At 41.0% G+C, this 23765-nt stretch overlaps 1 protein-coding gene across 4 annotated transcripts in view; it reads right to left on the reverse strand.

Annotated features, from left to right (window-relative positions):
• VWA8 (von Willebrand factor A domain containing 8) overlaps positions 1-23765 on the reverse strand; it is a 401096-nt gene that overhangs the window by 327232 nt on the left and 50099 nt on the right. For all 4 annotated transcript variants that reach the window (XM_027557142.1, XM_027557141.1, XM_027557144.1 and 1 more), the window contains exons 5-9: positions 14616-14783; positions 9026-9190; positions 8253-8302; positions 6747-6855; positions 3249-3353 (exon numbers count right to left, since the gene is read on the reverse strand). In XM_027557142.1, the coding sequence (XP_027412943.1) occupies positions 3249-3353; positions 6747-6855; positions 8253-8302; positions 9026-9190; positions 14616-14783 (597 nt within the window). The remainder of the gene's footprint in view (positions 1-3248; positions 3354-6746; positions 6856-8252; positions 8303-9025; positions 9191-14615; positions 14784-23765) is intronic.

A 23765-nucleotide genomic window follows, 5' to 3' on the forward strand; every position in this document is an offset into this window, starting at 1 on the left:
CTGCCTGTATGGTTAGTTTAACTGGGTATGATAAAGTATAACAATCAATCTTCTATGGTATCTGATATACTGCCTTCCACAACACAGGTTCTCAATCTTGCCAGACTGGACCTAAAACGCCCGGACCACTGATTCTTTTTCCATGTAGGCCAGTGATCAAGGTTCTAACACTAGGTTAAACTCTCTAATCCCAGCTGATTATATAAAAAACGCATACAGAACACAAGTAAGTATATGAAACATGAGGATACTAATTAAGAATTAATTAAATCCTATGCCCATTTAACAGCAGCATGTTCAATATGAAAGGCTTAACTCATTTTTAGCATTAAACAGGCAGAAATTATTCCCCACAAATCCTACAATACTTACAGAACACGATCACTATAGCAAAAGAGTTGAAACCCAATGAAAGAACAGATCACTGCCTATTCAACAGAATGATTCAATTCTAGAAAATAGAGTCTGGGGAAGAAAATTATCTTCAGTTTCAACATTTTAAACACAACAGCCCAGTTCACGTCCTCATTTCAATGTCTTAAGTACCCAAGACAATCATTCCTTTCTCCATCCTAAGAAAAACTGTTTATTTGTGCAACCACAGAAAACATAAGTTTTATACTTTACACAATTTATATATGCAAATTCCCCTGGTGTCACACAGTTTGATAGGAAGAGCTTCCATGTTGTAGACAATTAACAATCATTGACTCCTTAATTTCATCAAAAAGAGAAAAAGAAAAAGTTACATTGTATTTTAAGGAAGTTTAATAGAAAAGGAGTAAAGCCTTAGCCAAGTAATTACATTCATTAGAATCTGGAACTCAGACTCATAAAATTCTAAAACAATACATTTATGAGCTTAAAGCCATGCTTTTATTCCAGCCATAGTAATGACAGTTTTAACTTGACATAGGGTTGATGTCAGAGCATTTATATTCCAGAAAGGAACTAATGCCTTGAACACTTGCTATACTTGTTACATCCTCATAAATAATGCAAACTAAAATATTTCAGTAGAATAAAAATAGTAGGCTAGAATACACTAAAATAGTTCAAGAACTGAAGTTGCAAGGTGCGTTACCATTTGCTGGCATAGGAAATTTAAAGATTGTTGATCAAAAAGGAAATAGGGGAATAAAATAGATATATAATTCTTCACAAAATTAAGGCAAGAAAAGACAATCACTTTTTCTCCTCTTACATAAGTAACAAAATTCCCCTTTTTCCATTTTTTTTTAAATTCTACAATCAGATTTGAAATTATTTCTGTTTGTAATATGGACTCTCAATCAGTATTCTATGTTCCCCTTTAATTATAAAGGTCCAGATAAAGGCCAAACAAAATGAAGCAACACTGACTATCTTCTTTAGAAAACTCAACTCTTTAAAGGCATTGTATAACTTTATAGAATTTGTATGACTAATTCTGAAATTAGAGACCAGAAACACATCAAACTGATACCTTTGTAAAAATGAAGACCTTCGTTCATAACAGACTTATCTAGACACTTATCAATACCCTCTCTTGCTTGTGTCACAAAAGCTTATATTGCTTCATTTTATCAGAACTGATATTTTCTTCTATTCCATGTACCCTTGTTCCCACGGCACTGAACTTTGTGCTGATGTGCAGCTGGGAGCTCACCTGTAAATACAGGCTTTTTTTCTCTTGACGGATGCCAAGGTAGCACAGATGTTAATTAAACCAAAGGTGAGTTCTAGGACTTCTCTGGTGGCCCAGTGGGTAAGAAACTGCCTGCCATTCCAGAGGTCACGGGTTCGGCCCCTGGTCTGGGAAGATTCCACATGCTGCGGAGCAACTAAGCCTGTGCACCACGACTGCTGACGTTCTAGTGCGCTAAGGCTCTCACGCACCCGAGAGCTTGTGCTGGGCAACGAGAGAAGCCGCCACAGTGAGAAGCCCACGCACTGCAACCAGAGAGCAGCCCCTGCTCGCCACAACTAGAGGAGCCTGAGCAGAAACAAGAGGACCCAGCGCAGCCAAAGAGAAAAAAAAAAACTCTCTGAATCTTAGAGTGAACTATACAGTCAAACTGGTAGTTTCCCGACTCCCTGAGCCTATGAATTAATTTCCCCATTTCCAAATGGTTCTCCATTATCTTTTTAACCTCCTTCTATTTCCCCCTCTCTCCCACCCCCACTCCCTCACCCCTTCTCACACACACAGAAAACCCCTTTCTTTCACCAGTGGCTGCTATTTCACACTCTCAGGCCTGCGTCTCTCTCTTCTGTCTCCTCCACTTTCCTTTGTCTCTTTATTGACCATTGTTTTCCCCTTGCTTCTTCTTGTTTTTCCTTAAGATTCTGCTAATAACTATACATTCTAGCATTTATGAGGATACAGCTTTTTGTTATTTTTATTTTGCTATTATTATTATTGACATCACCAATCAATGAAAACACTACTTCTTGGACTAGCTGATATACAAAATAAAATCCCACTTAAGTAATTAGAATCTACTGTTCCACTCTTCTGAGCCCCTCTCACTAATATTAGCTGCAGAGAGTACTTCCATATTCCCAAAGACCCTGTGTATGTTCTGGGATAAGGCAGAATAAATACCGTTCAAGTATCTCTTGTTTTTTTGGCCGCACAGTGCAGCATGTGGGTATCTTACTTCCATGCACTGGGGGTGTGAAGCCCTAACCCCTGGACCATTAAGGACGTCCCCAGATACTATTCCATATGTCAAATCCTGGGGCGTGTACACGTGACCACAACTGCCAAGTGTTCACGTTCTACCTGCTTCTTAGAAATCTATATGCCTTGAGTCAAACTGTGTAAGAAAAACAAAAACGTCCTTCATAAAAGGGAATTATTTGGGGTGAGTCAATGACTCTACCAATAATTAGCTTAGAGTGGCCAAGACCTGAGATAATGTTAGTGTGAAAATAAATAATGATAGTAAATTATAACCCACTGAATGAAATAGGGATCCATAAGTCCATACTGATATAAATGAATAAATAAGTATGTCATGGAGAAGAAAAGCTCTTCCTTAGTGTAGAGTGCCTGCTAATAAATGCAGAAGGAATATTTACTCCCCATTACTGTCAAGCCAGCACCTGCACGTCTGGAAAAGAGGAGAAGAAAAGACACAGGAAAGAAAGAAAGAAGGAGACACCAAAGTAGGAAAAAAGGGTAAGAGAGAGATGAGAAGGGAAAAGAAGGCACAGGAAGAGAACACGGGAAAGGTAAGAAAGAAAGTGAAGCAGACACTTACTTTTAAAACCCCTTGCACAGCCATCTTCCCTTCATGGCCCAGTAACACAGTGTACGGGTAAAGCCACTGGAGCGCGTGTTGGATTGACATCATAGGAAAGGAGTCCTATTTGGGAGGGAAAACACATGGGAATGAAGGACATCTACAACCATCACAAAAAGTGTAGCTGAAACATACATGTGACATTGAAATTGCATCATAAACGATAGCCAGCAAGTGTCTCACATTCTCAAGAAGTCCACAAAAGCAAATATCCATAGTTTCCTCTTCTCTCCCTGGCCTGCACCCTTTCCCTGGTAAACTCGCCCACTCTCATCTTTCAGCTACTGACGGTGTGTCTCCATCCCTACTCTTGACAAGTCTCTTCAGCTCTAGATCTAAGCTCCCAACTGTCTGTGAGATGTGACTCTATGGGTGTCCCACAGACTCCCATTCAGCATGTCCAAAGATTATGTGTTTGGCACATTTCTCTACCCCACTCATCCCAAAGTACCTTCTCTTTTCCCCTTACTCCTAACCTTGGTGGACCTCATCCACATACTCCTGGCTTCACTGTTACAACTACAAAGTTACAAAGTGTTCATGCTCAGTCACTTCAGTTGTGTCCAACTCTTTGCAACCACAAGGACTGTAGCCCACCATGTTCCTCTGTCCATGCAATTCTCCAGGCGGAAATACTGGAGTGGGTTTGCCATTCCCTTCTCCGGGGATCTCCCCAACCCAGGGACTGAACCTACGTCTTCTTTGTCTCATCAGCAGACAGGTTCTTTACCACTAGCGCCACCTGGGAAGCCCATATAAGTCACTGTTCTAACTACAAAGTCAGGAAGTGTTTTCATCCTCAAATTCTTCACCCCAAACTGCTTTCCCAAATAGGTTTCAGTTCAGTTCAGTTCACTCTCTCAGTCGTGTCCGACTCTTTGCGACCCCATGAATCGCAGCACGCCAGGCCTCCCTGTCCATCACCAACTCCCGGAGTTCACTCAGACTCACGTCCATCGAGTCAGTGATGCCATCCAGCCATCTCATCCTCTGTTGTCCCCTTCTCCTCCTGCCCCCAATCCCTCCCAGCATCAGAGTCTTTTCCGATGAGTCAACTCCTCTCATGAGGTGGCCAAAGTACTGGAGTTTCAGCTTTAGCATCATGCCTTCCAAAGAAATCCCAGGGCTGGTCTCCTTCAGAATGGACTGGTTGGATCTCCTTGCAGTCCAAGGGACTCTCAAGAGTCTTCTCCAACACCACAGTTCAAAAGCATCAATTCTTCGGTGCTCAGCCTTCTTCCCAGTCCAACTCTCACATCTATACATGACCACAGGAAAAAGCACAGCCTTGACTAGACGGACCCTTGTTGGCAAAGTAATGTCTCTGCTTTTCACTATGCTATCTAGGTTGGTCATAACTTTCCTTCCAAGGAGTAAGCGTCTTTTAATTTCATGGCTGCAGTCACCATCTGCAGTGATTTTGGAGCCCCCCAAAATAAAGTCTGATACTGTTTCCACTGTTTCCCCATCTATTTCCCATGAAGTGGTGGGACCGGATGCCATGATCTTCGTTTTCTGAATGTTGAGCTTTAAGCCAACTTTTTCACTCTCCACTTTGACTTTCATCAAGAGGCTTTTTAGTTCCTCTTCACTTTCTGCCATAAGGGTAGTGTCATCTGCATATCTGAGGTTATTGATATTTCTCCCGGCAATCTTGATTCCAGCTTGTGCTTCTTCCAGACCAGCATTTCTCATGATGTACTCTGCACAGAAGTTAAATAAGCAGGGTGACAATATACAGCCTTGATGTACTCCTTTTCCTATTTGGAACCAAATGGGTTTACCTTACTTTAAAAAGTCTGTTTAATTAGGGCAATGAGAGAAATTTCAATATAAGCTGCCTATTAGATGACATTATGGAACTATTGTTGATATGCAGAGAGGTGTGATAGTACGTGTCCTGGTTATGTATTAATAGAAGAATGTTCTAATTCTTAGAACTGCATATTGAAGTAGTTAAGAATACTGACTGCAATTGACTTTCAGAATTGTTTAGGTAAAAAAGAGAAAGTGTAAACAAAAGCAGTAATAATGTTAAAAATTGGTGAATCTACTTAATGGGATTATAGTTTTATGTCTGGCTATTTTTGAACTTTTTTTTTTTTTGGATTTGAGAATTGTCAAAGTAAAAAGTTCCAAGGAAAAAACAGTAAGAATTAAAATTAGAAGACATGAAAAATATGGAGGGAAAATGTTGCTCCAAATGTTGGTACACACGCATGTGCAAAGTCCCTTCAGTCGTGTCTGACTCTTTGCAACCCTATGAACTGTAGCCTGCCAAGCTCCTCTGTGCATGGAATTCTCCAGGCAAGAATACTGGAGTGGGTTGCGTGCCCTCCTCCAGCAGACCTTCCCAGCCAGCTTCTCTTGTGTCTCCTGCACTGGCAGGCAGGTTGTTCTTTTTCACTAGTGCCACGGGGAAGGCGCCCCAGGTGTTTCGAACGGTGTAAATGATTCATGGGAAACCTAACTCACTGACTTTCAGGAAATGAGAAAAATAAGAAGCAACATGAGATTAAAAATAAGTTTCTTGTCTCAGTGTTCCTGTGCATCCCACGCACCCCCACCCCACCTTGCTGCCAACAGAGGTGTCTTCCTCCTACAGATACCTGATTGTCGCACATCCCATCTACTTAATAATGTCTAACAGGCCACTTCTTCCACATCATAAAATCCAGACAACCTCACTCACCATGCAAAACACTTGTGACAACAAGGTCCTCACATTTCTCTTCACCACACGCATTTGCTCTAGTGACACAATTTATTACCATTCTCCAAACACACCAAGCCCTCTGGTGAATCAGCACCTCTGCCTGTGCTGTGCCCTCTGCCTTCCCATCACACCAGACGCCACCGTCATGACCTTCATGAAAGCGCAGTGGAGGACGTCTACGCTCCACCAAAGCCCCCATCCGGTTCCTCCTTCCTGTCTCCCTGCTTGCTCTTCCGGCAGCCAGCTGCTGCAGGTCTTTGAAAGAAGACTGCCCTTGAGTTCCTGGAGCCAGCTTGGCTCCCAGGGTGGGAGAGCAGCTAGTGCCTGGGAACATGTGGCCCCGGGGACAACACTAACCAGGGACCGATGGCGCTGGAGTGTGAAAGCCCTAGCTCGCCTACCTCAGGTGAAGCCAGTCAGAGGCCCGAGGTACTCTGCAGCTGACCTCTATGTGGTCGGGTGGAACACCTCCTTCCCTATGTCCAACTTACACCTGAGCTAGAAGTCTACCTTCCCCCCGGCCCTCCCCAACCTCAAGGCTGTATGCTCTCTAAAAGCTCAGAACACATCACTGGTCTCGGTACAGTTTGCTGGGCTGCACAGCAAATTAAACTCAGGCCTTGAAATATTTATAGAAGAATATGACAAGACAAACAGAAATGATTAATCTCCAAGGATTAACTTTTAAATTTTCCTTGCCACATTTGGATATACCAGTCATTAAATTACTTGATACATACCAGGATTTGAACTGCAGCTGGTAAACTATCTAAAGGAAAATCTGGAAGTCCAAGGGTAGAAGATTCTTGGGAACAGAGAGTGGTGGCAAAGGACAAAAGCTGAGAAACTCTAGGGGAAAAAAAGTGGTATTAAATTTTATTCTAATAGTTTCAGTATATAAAATCTGTTAAAGACAAAATAGCTGGGCCAATTTAATTAATCTAAAAAGCTGACATCTACTATTAAATTCTTAAAGAACAGCAGCTCCACATTACATTTCATTCAGAAGCTTGTTAGGTACAGGTAACTGTACCTAATCTCTTAAATCCATCACAATATGTAAGGTTTTACACAACCTGACCCAAAACTACCCTGTCAGTCTTACCTCCTACCCTTCTCAGTCCAAATCCAAACTTTGGCCACTGGGAGCTTTTCACGTTTTCAAGAATAAAGCACACTCACTCATAACCCACGCCTTTAAAAAATTTCTTAGAATTCCTTAATTCCATTCTCTATCAGTCAAAAGCCTACTCATTCTTTAAGATCTACATCAAATGCCAATGCCTCTGCAAAGACCTTGTACAGTTCCAGCCCCAACACTTTGAAATTATGGCCCTTACCACACTATGTTAAAGAAAAATATTTATACACATATATTTAAACACTACTGGATCTTGAAATTCTTGTCATCAAAGTTCATGTCTTATTAACTCATTAACTTTATCATTAGCACATGTACCACAGCTGCTGAAAAGCTCTTCAAATGGTTGCTGAATGAATGAATCAGTTGATCAATGAATGGGCAAAACAAGTTCAATGTTAAGAATCCAGAATTTATATATACATATAAGCTATTTATACACACAAATATACATATTTATGTGTGTTTATATATAAATTTTATATATAAACATATTATTTTTATGTTTAATATAACATGCTTCATATAGCATATGTTAATGGTATAAATTATTATGTTAATATGTTATAAATATCGATTTATATATAAATAGCTGCTGCTGCTAAGTCGCTTCAGTCGTGTCCGACTCTGTGCGACCCCATTGACGGCAGCCCACCAGGCTCCCCCGTCCATGGGATTTTCCAGGCAAGAGTACTGGAGTGGGGTGCCGTTGCCTTCTCCATATAAATAGCTAGCATATATATATATTCGGAGAAGGCAATGGCACCCCACTCCAGTACTCTTGCCTGGAAAATCCCATGGACGGAGGAGCCTGGTAGGCTGCAGTCCATGGGGTTGCTGAGAGTCGGACACGACTGAGCGACTTCCCTTTCACTTTTCACTTTCATGCATTGGAGAAGGAAACGGCAACCCACTCCAGTGTTCTTGCCTGGAGAATCCCAGGGATGGGGGAGCCTGGTGGGCTGCCGTCTCTGGGGTCGCACAGAGTCGGACACAACTGAAGCGACTTAGCAGCAGCATATATATATATATATATATACACACACACACACACACACACACACACACGTATAGATCTATCTATATGTATATCTGAAATACTTACTTTTCAGTAGGAACATTGGCTCCAACTGAATATAACAGTTTAAGTTGGTCCTAAAATAGCACGGGAACATACCAAATTGATTAATAAGGACTGTAACATATTAAATGCAAATACTTAGAGACATAATTCAACCTTTTAATCAAGCAAACACTAAGCAATCAATAGCAAAAAATCGTTTTCTGATACATGTCATTTTTCTAAAAGAAAAGTAACTTTTTCTTCCTAGTTTTCAGAGATTTTCTTTACCTTTGTATCCATTTCACTTTCCAGTAACTACTGAGGGGGACAACTACAAACATAGTAACATTTTTATAGTAACTGAATTAATTATAAATAGGAGAGACGTTTTAAAAATAAACCACCCTTAAGGAGAGAGGGGAAAGCCAGGGGAGGGGATGAAGAGGTACAAACTACCACGTATAAAACAAATAAGCTACAAGCACAAGGAATATGGGTTCTTTACTGTCTGAGCCACCAGGGAAGTCCAAGAATACTGGAGTAGGTAGCCTATCCCTTCTCCAGGGGATCTTCCTGACCCAGGAATCGAACTGGGGTCTCCTGCATTGCAGGCAGATTCTTTACCAGCTGAGCTATCAGGGACACCCACAAAGAACACAGCCAATATTTTATAATAACTTTAAATGAAGTATAATCTATGAAAATATTGAATCACTAAGATGAACACCTGAAACTAATATAATATTGCAAATAAATTATATTTCAATTAAAATTAAATAAAAATTTAAAAACAAATTATCCCTGTTCCTACTTACCTTGAAGGGAAGATAATAAATATCTCTGGCTTGAAATCGAGACCGGAGTGGGGGATCTAATGGATTCCCAGAGTACCTGGGCACTGGCAAGCCCAAGGCAATGACTCGGAAATTTTCATTAACTCGGACAATCTTCCAAGCATCCAATTCTGTTTTGGTATGATCCTAAAAGAGTAAGAAAGCACAAGTTACTGCATGGCAATACAGACCACACTTGCAGGAGCCGAGCTAAGGGATTTAGCCCCTGACTGCTGAGTAAACTGTACTAGAGAACCCTCCTGAAGCCAAATTGTCAAGGATGGGAGTAAAGTGGAATCAGGAAGAGGGTACCAGGGAAGGCTTGCAAAATGAAGACTGGCATTTGAAAGGAGAAGCAGTGAATGCATTGAGGCACAAAGGCAATGTGGATCAGATCTCTAAGTTCTACTTGGTCAACAGAGAGGAATAATCAGGAGAGCAAGAAAAATAAACTGAGTCCAGCCAGAAGTCAACACGGAGCAGTTCCGCAAGGACAGACCACCAGCAGGGCAAAGGCTGTCCGGGGGCTTTCAACAGATAAACGTGTTTACGGACGTATCTCTACCAAGCTATAGTAACAGTGATAAGGAACATTTTTAAAAAATTTAATACATGGTAAGCACTTTCCATGAATTTTTCTCATTTAATTTTCACCAGAATCCAAACAGACACAATTCCTGACGTTCAAAACAGTTACATAACTTGCCCACATTCCTGCATCCAGGACATGATGGGGCTGAGACTGGAAACAAAAGGAAACACGTGACTTTGGAGTCACAAATGCCGACTCCAGGGCACATTCTAGCTAGGTGACCAAAAGCCTGTTATTATACCCCTGAGTCTCAATTTTCTCATCTGTAAAGAGGAAACAATACCACCGATATTATTACAGCTGTTATGAAAGTTAAATGTGATCACGCCTGTAAAAGTAACTGGCCCTGTTATCTTCCTTCTCTGCCTGACCCTCCCAGGGCTCTTCACTGCTCTTCAGCCTTTGAAGAGCCACCCCCAACCGCACCGCCCCGGTCCCTTGGTGTTGCCCTCTTCATACCTTCTTGTATGGCAACATTTAAAGACTTCATTCCACTTAACTGTTAACAAAGAGTCATTGAGCACCTACCCCGTGCCAGGCGATGTTCTGAAGTTTGAGATAATAACAGTGACAAAATTCCTAACCTACTGAAAGTTATAATCTAGTAGATGGAAGCAGAGGGTAAAGAATCTGCCTGCAGTGCAGAAGACCCAGGTTGGACCCCTGGGTCGGGAAGATCCCCAGGAGAAGGGCATGGCAACCCAGTCCAGTATTCTTGACTGCAGAATCCCACAGACAGAGGAGCCTGGCAGGCTACAGTCCATGGGATTGCACTGAGTTGGACATGACTGAAGTGACTTAACACACACACACACGGAGGGAGGCAGACAATGAACTAAAACCGTAAGTAAGTAAATCAAGTAGGATAATTAGATGACTCTGTGGAAAAAAACAGAGCAGAGTAAGGTAGTATGGGGGCAGAAGGCATGTTGCAATATTTAATGAATGGTGAGGGCAGCCTTCCCTGGAATACAGGCGGAACTCGGAGGTGTTGCAGCTGCAGTTCCAGACTACCACAATAAAGTACATATTGCAATGAAGTGAGACACACAAATCCCCTGGTTCTCCAGTTCATGCAAAAGTTACTTTTACAGTACACTGTAGCCTATTAAGCATGCAATAGCATTACATCTAAAAATGCACATACCTTAACTTAAAAATATTTTATTGCTAACAAACGCTAACCATCCTCTGAGACGTCAGTGAATAGTAGCCTTTTTGCTGGTAGAGGGTCTTGTCTAAACGTTGATGGCTGCTGACTGACTAGGAGAGTGGTTGCTGAAGGCGGGGGTGGCTGTGGCAATTCCCTAAAACCCTTGGCCAACAAAGATATGTCTAGTCAAAGCTAGGTTTTTTCCAGGAGTCACATATGGATGTGAGTGCTGAACCATAAAGAAGGCTTAGCACCAAAGAACTGATGCTTTTGAACTGTGGCGTTGCAGAAGACTCTTGAGAGTCCCCTGGACTGCAAAGAGATCCAACCAGTCCATCCTAAAGGAAATCAACCCTGAATATTCAACGAAAGGACTGATGCTGAAGCTGAAGCTCCAATACTTTGGCCACCTGATGCAAACAGCCGACTCATTAGAAAAGACCCTGATTCTGGGCAAGATTGAAGGCAGGAGGAGAAGGGGACAACAGAGGATGAGATGGTTGGATGGCATCGCCAACTCAATGGACATGAGTTTGAGCAAGCTCCAGGAGATGGTGAAGGACAGGGAAGCCTGGCGAGCTGCAGTCCATGGGGCTGCAGAGTCAGACACAACTAAGCAACTGAGCAACAACAACAAAAGGCCACCATGAAGTCTGCTGCATCAACTGACCCTTTCATGAACAATTTCTCCATAGCATGAGACGCTGTTTGATAGTATTTTACCCACGGTAGAACTTTCCAATTTGGAGTCAGTCCTCTCAAACTCTGCTTTAGCTTTACCAACTAGGTTTATTTTGAAATTCTAAATCCTATGTTATTATAACAACTTTCACGGCATCTTCACCAGGACTCAATTTCATCTCAAGAAACCATTTTCTTTGCTCATCCATAAGAAGCAACTCCTCATCTGTTAAAAGTTTTATCATAAGACTGCAACAATTCAGTCACATCTTTAGGGTCCACTTCTAATTCTGGTTTTCTTGCTCTTTCTATCATGTCTGCAGTTACTTCTTTCCCTGAAGACCTGACCCTCTCAAAGTCATCCATGAGAGTTGGAATTAAGTTGTTTTTTTTTTTTTTTTTTAAATCAAACTATTGGGAGTTTTTCGCTTTCTTCTTCTTTTGAAAAATATTTATGTATCATTCATTCATTCATTCATTTGGCTGCACTGGGTCTTAGCTGCAGCACGTGGGATCTTTTACTTGTGACAGGCAGGATCCCCAGTTATGGCACGTGGGATCCAGTTCCCCGACCAGGGATCAAACCCACCCTCCTTGCCCTGGGAGTGCGAAGCCCCAGCCACTGGACTGTGAGGGAAGGCCCCTTCCAATCTCCTCTTAATCTTGATATTTTGACCTCTTCCTATGAACCATCAGTCAGTTCAGTCACTCAGCTGTGTTCACTATGTCAGGTTCACTATGAACCATAAGTGTCTCCTTAATGTGGCATCTGTAACAGCAAATCCTTTCCAGAAGGTTTTCAATTTACTTTTCCCAGATCTGTCAGAGGAGTTACTGTGGCAGCTAGAGCCTTACAAAATGCATTTCCTAAAAAATAAGACTTGAAAGTCGAAATTACTCCTTGACCCATGGGCTGCCGACCAAATGCTGTGAACATGAATTTCATTGTACATCTCCATCGGAGCTCTTGGACAACCAGGCACATTGTCTATGAACAGTAATATTCTGAAAGCTTTTTTTTTTTCTGAGAAGTAGGTCTCAACAGTGAGCTCAACAATAAACCATGCTGGAAACAGATTTGCTGTCATCCAGGCTTTGCTGTTCCATTTGTGGAGCCCAGGTAGATTAGACGCAGCATAATTCTTAGAGGCCCTACGATTTGCAAACTGGCAAAGGAGCACTAGCTTCCACTTACAGTCACCAGCTGCATCAGCCCCTAACAAGAGAGTCAGCCTGTCCTTTGAAGCTCTAAAGACAGACATCGACTTCTCCTCTCTAGCTACAAAAGTTCTAGATGGCATCTTCTTCCACTAGAAGGCTGTTTCATCTCCATAGCAACTCTGATGCTCAGTGTAGCCACCTTCATTACTGATCTGAGCTAGATCTTACAGATAACTGACGGCAGTTTCTATATCAGCACTTGGGCTTCACCTTGCACTTTTAAGTATGGACACAGCTTTTTTCCTTAAACCTCAGGAATCCACCTCTGCTAACTTCAGCTTCCTCACCTTTCTCTGACTTGAATTGAAGAGTTAGGGCCTTGCTCTGGTTTAGGCATGGACTTAAGGGAATGTTGTGGCTGGTTTCATCTTCTATCCAGACTACTAAAACTTTCTTCAGCAAAATAGGGTGGTTTCTCTTTCTTACCATTTGTGTGTTCACTGGAGTAGCATTTTTACTTTCCTGCAAGAACTTTTCCTTTGCATGAAAAACCTGGCTAACAGTTTGGCCTAAGAAGCCTAGTTTTTGGAGTATCTCAGGTTTCAACATGCCTTCCTCAGTAAGCATAATCATTTCTAGCTTGTCACTTAACGTGAGAGACAAATGACTTCTTTCACTTGAACACTTAGAGGCCACTGTGGGATTATTAACTGGAACTGACCTAATTTCAACGCTGTTGTTATGTCTTAGGGAACAGGGAGGCCTGCAAAGAGGGACAGAGATTGGAGATGAGCAGCTGATGTGAGGAGTAGTCAGAACACACACATTTATTGATGAAGTTCACCATCTTATATGGGTTTGGTTTGAGGAACCCCAAAATAACTGCACATCAAAGATCAGTGATCACAAATTACCATAACAAATGCCAATGGAAAGCTTGAAATGTGGTTAGAATTACCAAATGCAACAGAGACACGAAGTGAGCGACCTCTGTTAGAAAAATGGTGCCCATTGGTTTGTTTGATGCAGAGTTGCCCCAACCCTCGATTTGTAAATAACACCATATCTGCGAAGCAACACTAGAGCAAAGCGCAATGTAAAAAGGCATGCCTGGGTTACATTTGAGCAAAGACCTGAAAGAGGTAGAGGAATGAGTCTGGCAGATGTCTGGGAGAAAACTACTCTGGAAGAACAAGGTGCCTGTGCAAAGCACCGATGAGACAGGAGAATGCATTTTGAGTAGTTAATGGTAAAGAGCATGTTGGCAGGTGGAGTGGAATGAAAGGGGAGAAGGAAAGAAGAAGATAAGGTCAAAGGGACAGTGATGGCTCAGATGACCAGATATTCTGTATTCCACTGTAAGGACTTTAGATTTTATTCTGAGTAGAACAGGAAGGCGTTGGAGGTTTACAGCAGAGGAATGACCTGTTCTGCCTTGTGTTTTAAACGCATTACTGACTGCCCTGGGGGAGCCAGGAGGGAAGCAGGGGGTCCAGAGACAAAGCTCTTACAACAGCTCAGGCATGAGATGCCGGTAGCTTGGACCTTCAGGGTATCTTTAAGTATTTCATTCGTTTCTGTCCATATCTACTGGACTTCGAGCTTCTTGAACCAACAAGTGGATTTTATTCAACTCCGTCTTCCTGGTGCCTAGCACAGTCTAGAAGCCATTAGGCTTGTTGAGGGAAGGAAGAGAAGGAAAGAGGGAGATAGAAACGGAGGGGAAAGGAAAGAATTAAAAGAAGAAAAAAATAGAAATAAAAATAGTGAGTAGAGAGACAAAGTAAAACTCTGGGTCCTCTCACATGGTCTGCAAACAGAAGAGCCATACAAAACTGCAAACGCGCAACTGGCTTCAGCCAACTGCCCGAGACAGCCGCCCCCGAACAACCGTCCTTATTCTCATACGATCATGCCTTACACCGCAGATGGCACGGCCCGCGGCTCACAGCTCAGACGCAGCGCTGACGTGTTTCTTTTCTTACTTGGAGAAGTTTGTCGTAACGCTCGGCAGACATCAGGAAGCGTCCATCCTCAAGCTGCATCTCCCTGTTCTCCAGCAAGTTGTTCAAAACCGGCAGGACGTTCCTCTCCGCCTTTTCCAAGCCTTCCAGGATGAGTGTTCTACCTTCTGTGGCTGCACGAACTGCACACTATTTCCAAGAGACAAAAGCAACATCAAACACAGTGCAGCGTGGCCTGATTTTACTTGTTCAGTAATGCAGATGAAACTAGGCCTTCTTATTATGGGGACCAGGAGTCCGAAAAGCTGGGTTCCAGATCTTGGTTTTGCTTATTCAACCAATAGGATCTTGACCAAATGAAAGAGGCCTGTTTCCCCATTTGTAAAATGAAGAGATTAGAAGCAGTGGCCCCTAAGGCTCCTTTCAGCTGTAACATTTTAGATATATCCCCAATGAAACAGAAAACTAAGAGCTATTTTTGGATCAGTAATGCAATCAAGGAAGCAGATTCCTTAACTAGAAACAAAAAATGAAGATTACAATCTGCTCTATCAAGATTCTTATGGAGATCAGATAAACTAGGTGAGAACACGCAGAGACTGTAAGGTTTTAAATGAGTCACCATCACAATGGATTCAGATTTAGTGTCGTGTTCCACGCCGACAGCATCACAGATTTACCAAAACAGAAAGAGAGTCAGGTTTTCCACTGGGCTATAGCAGACTGACCATAATCATACTCCTAGTTTTCCAAGTTTAAGAAAATTAGAAATAGAGAAAAAAAGAAAATAAAGTAGACTCCAAATGGAAAGAAACAGGAAAAATATAATTTTAAAAAAAGTAAAGTACTAAAGATATGGGGGGGCGGAATCCTTCTTTAACTGATAGATGCTGAACAAGATAGAAAAATCTATTTTTTGCTCAAAATCCTTGAAAATCTGGTTTTAAAAAAAAAAGAAAACCTCAATGACATTTCTGCTGTGTACTGAACAATATGATTAGGATTAATGCCATGAAATTTACGTTATCACTCTCTCCTTAAAAGCCTCTATTTTTGATCTTTATATGGCACTATATTTTCTTAAAAAAAAAAAAAAAACTCTTTTCTGCTTGCCCATCCCATGTAAGTTGCCAGAATTACATCTTTAACCCAAGCTCTTCTTACGCTAGAGGGTCTGGTCTGAGCATCATACTTAATCACATAGTTGCAACCACCACTGGTATGCTAACCATTCTCAACCTCAGGCTCCCCCAAGCTCCATCACACAGTCCTATTATATGAATGCCTCCAACCAGACTCTAGAAGCACCTCAGGCTCTACTGTACAATACTGAACACATCAGATTTTCCTCCAAATATTCTCCTTCTCTTATCTTTCTATTTATGGTGCGAGCACTGTTTTCCCATGACAGGTCCTAGATTCCTATCTCACCTCCTACATCCAATTTATCACTGTGTCCTGATGATATACTTATTTAGTATTTCTGGAATTCATCCCTTCTACCACTCCTCTAGTTCGGGACCTTCTTACCTCTCAGATCTTCTCCTTACTAAGTCCAAGCTCCTTAATGTAGTGTTTATATCTATCACAATACGGCATTTATTGTTCCAATACTTACTCTGATAACAGTTGCCTGACATGTGATATTCTTGCAACACTGAACTGGCTGTAATTTCCCCATGCTTAAACGTACCACACTGCTTAACTAGAAAAATGTGTTCTATACTGATCCCCTTTGCTTAAAATTTAATTTTCCCTATAGTAATTAGCCCTCAACCAATCTGAAAAATTAGCCTCCAAATAATCCTTCAGATGAAGGGAGGAAAAAGACTATCTCTGTTTTTTTTAAGAGACTAAATATCCAAAAAATTTCTCAAATAGCAAAGCACTGACTTCCCAACTTGCAGGGGGTGGGGAGTGGCGGTGGGTGGCGGGGACCCAAAAACAGGCACTGCTTAATCAAGTCTCCTTTTAATAAGTTGCTGAATTTTGCATTGTATTACAGAATTCATTTCAAATGTCTATGTACTATAATAAAAAATTAACTTCTATGAAAACTACAATTAAGACTCATCCTATTTTAAAAGTAAGATCAAATCATGAATAAATCTGACCATCTTGTGGTAGCAGCTTTACTTTTTTAAATGCATGGACAGAAGTGACTTAGTAGCTCCTAAAGAACCGGAAAAAAAAAAAAAAAGAATCTTATTTTTGCTAGTTGATAAAATGGCAAATCCATAGAAATGGCTTCCAAAACATTAAAAATAACACATAAACTACTTCTTATAAAAATTCATGTTTCAGCTAAGGCCTCAATTAAGCTTTCTTTCATAAGAATCTATTTACTCCAAGAAAACACAGCTCCTAATAAAAAGAAACTCAGCTATATCTCAATCTAAAAAAAAGAAAGAAATTAAGATATCACAACTTGTGTCAATATTGTATTTAAGAAGCTAATAAACTTTTTGTCAATCTTAGTTGTAAAACAGACTACTGTATTTAACTTTTAAATACTTCATAGAGATGAAAACACATGTTCTCAGAGACAAAACTAGAAATACGTAAATCAAAATTTAGTGGTTTCCCAACTGCAGGTCAGGGAAGACAGTCTTGACGACATAGGACAACAATAGACACAGCAGATCTGCTTTTATTTACTCCAGGAGACTTTGGTGCACCTTTCCAGAGGAAAGGTGGAATAAGCTACAGACAGATTGGAAGGAAAGCACAAAGGAATCCTTCCATCCACCTAATGGAGGTGTGGACTAGTCACTTTAGTGCTGCCCGACTCTTTGTGGAATAGGTGCTGTGATCGTAACTTAAAAAGTAGTAATGGATGGAAAAAGGCCTCTTGAAAACCTGATAAGTGCTGCACCTCTTCTCTAGAGTAAAATGCATACAGCTATCTGTATATAACAGAGACCTCAAGTTAAGAACCTCTAACTCTGAAAAAATGATACAAACACAAAGTCATGAGTTGGCATACACTGTAGTAATAATTGCTGAAGCCAGAATCATCAATGAATGGTAAAATGAGTGGGTAAGAGTATAATGAAAAACAGGGTATTTGCAAAAACTCAAAACTATTTCCCCTCACAAGGTATTTTTAAGTGACAAAGGGAAAAAATAACACAATAGTGAAGGAACCTGGCAGATACAACCGTAACCAAGTGCTCAGTTAATATGCAGTAACGAGATGCGTCAGGCTCCCCAGGTGGCACCAGCAGTAAAAGGCCTGCCTGCCAACGCAGGAGACGTAAGAGATGAAGGTTCAATCCCTGGGTCAGGAAGATCCCCTAGAGGTGGGCATGGCAACCCACTCCAGTATTCTTGCCTGGAGAATCCCCTCGGACAGAGCAGCCTGGCAGGCTACTACCGAGTTGCAAAGAGTCGGACAGGACGGAAGCGACTTAGCACGCCTGCAATGAGCTGTATCAATTTCAAGCACTAAACGTCTTATATGAAGCTCCCCCAAAGGCCACATCTCTTCTATTGCATTGCTACATTTTTAAAATATGCATGATCTTGATCAAATCATGAGGAAACATCAGACAAAACATACTTAGCAACATTCTACAAAATAATTGGCCATGAAGAAGACAAGGGAGTGATCTGGTACTATAATGGGAGGTGGAGCTTCGGATAGTGCAGCAGAAGTCACCTTTTTTTTAATGATGCAAATACTTGAGCACGTTCATATGATGAGGAGGAGCAGCTTTGTCTTTGACTAAGTGTCACTCCTCCTCCTCTTGCAAGGCTAGCTCTGTACTCTGAGCTTAGTGGCATTCTCTCTTCCTTCCTCTAAAATCTTCCATCAACTCTCTCTCTCTCTCTCAGTTGTGTCTGACTCTTATTGACCCCATGGACTAAGGAGTCCACTAGGCTCCTCTGTCCATGGAATTTTTCAGGCAAGGATATTGGAGTGGGTTGCCATTTCCTCCTCCAGGGGATCTTCCCAACTCAGGGATCAAACCTGCATCTCTTGCATCTCCTGCATTGGCAGGCAGGTTCTCTACCACTAGCGCCACCCAGGAAGCCCTCCATCAACTATACCATATCTTTGCGTTTTTACATTCCTTCTCTTCTACACAAACGTCTGTACTTTAAGAAAATCTACAGTCTTCTGAGCCTCTTAATATACTCTCATTTTCCTCTCCTTTATTTACAAGCTGCTCTTTCGTTTGTTTCCTTTTGGCCGCCCCGGGCAGCTGGTGGGATCTTTGTTCCCTGGCCCTCAGCAGTGAAAAGCACCAAGTCCTAACTCCTGGACTGCCAGGGAGTTTCCTATTTTCAAGCCTCTTGAAAACAGTCCACATACTGACTGCCTCTAATAAGCTTCCATCACCCTCACTTTACTGAAACTGCTCACTTGAAAACACCAAAAATCAAAATGCCACAAATCAAGCTTTTTCTTGATCATCGTGTTCTCCTTCCCTTCAATCTTCTTCCATTGGTTCTCCCTTGTGATTTGAAGGAAAAAAAAAAAGTGAAAAGGCGGCTTCCCTGGTGGATCAAATGGTAAAAAACCTGCCTGCAATGCAGGAGACCCCAATTCAATCCTCTGACCCACTCCTGTGATTTACCATCTATGAATATGTACCAGGTTGGTTATCCCACTCCAGTGGGGAATTCCTATGGACAAAGGAGGCTAGCGGGGTACAGTCCATGGGGTCGCAAAGAGTCGGACACGACTGAGCAACTTCCACTTTCTCATGTACCTGCTTCATCTTCCGAGTAGCATTCTTAGGCCTTTAAGGGGTGAGAACTCTGTTTTTTGTCATATTGGTGCAAAACTGGCTCACAGCAGGCTTTTAGTGTTTATGGGATAAAAATGTAACCATTCAGTTAAAAGATGTTGTTATGTAAGTTTAGAAAGAATTTTTATATGAAGAACAATACTTATCTATGCTTACACTTGATATGAAAACAGAACTGAACAAGTTTAACTGTCTGCATGAGAGATTTAGTCTACATATTTCGAAATTTTTCTATACAGATTTTAAAATAATTGTGGTATAACTTTTCTAATCATTTAAAAAAAATAAAGAAGGGAACAGCATATATATATTTTACATGGAATGAATACTGGTGATCACTCCTCAGTGTAGAAATTAGATCAGGATCACCCATAAGGATCTCTTCCTGCCCTTCAAGCTACTGAATTTCCAGAGACCTAATTTCTCAAATAGAAATCAGAAAAAATGCATAAAGATCCTTCTAGACAAAACCATCCCATATAGCAACTTTAACAACCTAGTACATGGACACAAAGTATTTCAAGATAAAAGCAGCTGCATGACCTAAAATCAAAAACTGTCTAAGCCCTGTTCTACATTTGCTTCTGATTTGATGAACGACCTGAGGCAAACAATTAATCTGGATGTCTGTGTCCTCATTTACTAAATGAGAATATCCTCAAGGGGTGCTGTACGATGTCACTATTTATGAATCAAAGCAGTACTAGAAAAAAATTTAAAGCTGTCAAGCCTATTAAAATATCAATTATCATTAATATAGCCATGATCTAATGAAAATAGATTCTAAAGAGTTTCAGACACTCAAAATGGCTACAGTGTAATGTCACTGAGGAATTCAAAGGGAAAAAAAAATGTCTGTTTCAACTTCTTTATTTAAAATGATCAAAATAGGATTAGACTGATTTTGGGTTGCTCTACCACCTGCTGTGGATAATTAAGGTTACTCACATTCCTCTGTAAGCCTCCATTTCTCTCTAAAGCTATACTAGTAATGGTGCTTATCTCATAGATTATGATAAAGATTAAGGAAGATAACCTCTAACACACAGCAAACCGGAAAAAAAAAAATTATGGGGCTTCCCTGGTGGTCCAGTGGTTAAAAATCCATCTTGCCATGCAAGAGACACCGGTTTGATCCCTGGTCTGGGAAGATCCCACATGCCACAGAGCAACAGAGCCCATGCGCCACAACTACTGAAGCCTGTGCGCCCCAACAAAAGAAGCGACCATAACGAGAAGACCATGTAATTGCAACCAAGAGCAGCCCGTGCTCTCTGAAACTAGAGAAATTGTGCATGCAGCAATGAAAACCCAGCCAAAATAAAAAAATAAATAAACCTTTAAAAAATTTCATGTTACTTTCTTTAAAAAAAAAAAAAACAATTAGCTGTTATTATTACAAATACTATCATCCTGTAGTAGTTGTTGTCATTGTCATTATCGACATCAGCAGCAGCAGCATCTTCATGATCATCACTGCATTTTTAAGAGAAGTAGCATATGAGAGAAAGAAGCTAAACTTAAGAACTGGACAAATCCTGGTTCAAATTCTACCACTGCTTTGTTTATCATACAACTGGTATGACTCTTACTTCACCTATAAGGTGTGGAAGACAACTCCATCCTAAGGATGTTTTGAGGATTAAATGCAGTCATATAAAAAGTGCCTAGCACAACAGCGGGCTCCTCAATGAAAGTTATTTTTATCTCCCTTGATTCTTCTTCAGTTCAGTTCAGTTCAGTCGCTCAGTCATGTCCGACTCCTTTCGACCCCATGAATCGCAGCACGACAGGCCTCCCTGTCCATCACCAACTCCCAGAGTTCACTCAGACTCACGTCCATCGAGTCAGTGATGCCATCCAGCCATCTCATCCTCTGTTGTCCTCTTCTCCTCCTGCCCACAATCCCTCCCCAGCATCAGAGTCTTTTCCAATGAGTCAACTCTTCCCATGAGATGACCAAAGTACTGGAGTTCCAGCTTTAGCATCATTCCTTCCAAAGAAATCCCAGCGCTGATCTCCTTCAGAATGGACTGGTTGGATCTCCTTGCAGTCCAAGGGACTCTCAAGAGTCTTCTCCAACACCACAGTTCAAAAGCATCAATTCTTCAGTGCTCAGCTTTCTTCCCAGTCCAACTCTCACATCCATACATGACCACTGGAAAAACCATAGCCTTGACAAGATGGACCATTGTTGGCAAAGTAATATCTCTGCTTTTCAATATGCTGTCTAGGTTGGTCATAACTTTCCTTCCAAGGAGTAAGCGTCTTTTAATTTCATGGCTGCAGTCACCGTCTGCAGTGATTTTGGAGCCCAAAAAAATAGTCTGACACTGTTTCCACTGTTTCTCTATCTATTTCCCATTAAGTGATGGGACCAGATGCCATGATCTTGGTTTTCTGAATGTTGAGCTTTAAGTCAACTTTTTTTCACTTTCCTCTTTCACTTTCATCAAGAGGCTTTTTAGTTCCTCTTCACTTTCTGCCATAAGGGTGATTTCATCTGCATACACACACAGAAGTCGCTCAGTCGTGTCTGACTCTTGCGACCCCATGGATTGTAGCCCACCAGGCTCCTCGGTCCATGGGATTTTCCAGGCATGAATACTGGAGTGGGTTGCCGTTTCCTTCTCCAATCATCTGCATATCTGAGGTTATTGATATTTCTCCTGGCAGTCTTGATTCCAGCTTGTGCTTCTTCCAGCCCAGTGTTTCTCATGATGTACTCTGCATATAAGTTAAATAAGCAGGGTGACAATATACAGCCTTGACGTACTCCTTTCCTTAAATCTGTCCAACAGTTAACATACACATAGATAAGAGTTGGTCTGAGCAAGATGGCAAAATGATAAGAGGCCAAGGCCTGAGTTCTGACTAATACAGAGGTCAGAGTAAACAGAGACCTTCTTCTCCAACTGTACAAGTGACAATTAGGACATACGGACAGAGAAGCCTGGTGGGCTACAGTCCATGAGGTTGCAAAGAGTCACACATGACTGAGCATGAGATGACACAAGAACAAGACAGCTGCAAAGCATATAGAGCAGGTACCAGAATTCAGTCATTCTCAAAAAGCAAGCCACTGTTTCCCCCTATTTGCTAAAATAAGTAAAAGGTAATTATACAAGATAAAAATCTCATTTTTTGATCAATAGCACTGTTATTCAATATATTACTAGTTACTTTTGGTGACCTGTAATATTTAAGCAGTGTATTAAAGGAGTTAATCCTTACTTTTTCTACTATTAAAAGAGAATCAAGAATTATTCGAAACAGAGGCTGCTGCTGCTAAGTTGCTTCAGTCGTGTCTGACTCTGTGCGACCCCATAGATGGCAGCCCACCAGGCTCCCCCGTCCCTGGGATTCTCCAGGCAAGAACACTGGAGTGGGTTGCCATTTCCTTCTCCAATGCATGAAAGTGAAAAGTGAAAGTGAAGTCGCTCAGTCATGTCCGACTCTTCACGACCCCATGGACTGCAGCCTACCAGGCTCCTCCGTCCATGGGATTTTCCAGGCAAGAGTACTGGAGTGGGGTGCCATTGCCTTCTCTGTCAAAACAGAGGAGAATACATTAAAATATTATGTAATTGTTTAAAGTGCATTTCATATGTAACATTAAATATGTATATTGTATATTAAGGAACTTGACATTATCGTGTCAAAGTAACAAGATTCTAACATGATGAGTTGATGGTTTAGAAAAAGGTAAAAAAAATCATTTGAAGTTCCCCATCCTGTTTCTACTCCCCCAGTTATGGCTATATAGAGTGTCTCCCATCAGCCAGACATAAAAACCTAATCACAAGTTATTCATAATATTTGAGAAATGCAAGCAATGTATAATGACTTAAAAATCTTCCTCTCTAGCTCTTTGGAGTCACAGGACAATAAGCAGAATTCATGATAAGAATGTCAAGTAAAGTAAGAAAAAAAAAGGAGAGTAACAGGTTTTTGAAGGGTTAGAATATCAAAAATATGAGCTTTTTTGGGTTATTTTATCTTCTAAGACAAATGACAGTTAATGTGGTAGTAAAAAATCTTAAACTCTTTATTTCTCCATAAGTGTTATAATATCAGCCATACAAATTTTCATATTTCTGTTCTTTAGCTTAATTTTGTTTTCAAAAAGTTCCTATAATCCGTTCAGCAAAGCATTTGCGTTAAAAATATTTGTTACCTTCACATTGACAAGTCAGTATGTTATAGTATTTACATAAACAAACATGGTGTAAACATCAACATTTTCTTGGCAGATCGTAACTTATTTCATCAGTATCTCTCTCCTTTTCCATATCCACTCACTTTATTGACATCGTACAGAAGCAATAACCAATAAAAATAAAAATGATTTAACCTAGTTAGTACTTCTTAAAACAAATCAACGTCTATTGATTTGGCAAAGTACATACATGGA

Source organism: Bos indicus x Bos taurus, chromosome 12, assembly GCF_003369695.1.
Source record: "Bos indicus x Bos taurus breed Angus x Brahman F1 hybrid chromosome 12, Bos_hybrid_MaternalHap_v2.0, whole genome shotgun sequence".
Taxonomy (NCBI): Eukaryota; Metazoa; Chordata; class Mammalia; order Artiodactyla; family Bovidae; genus Bos; species Bos indicus x Bos taurus.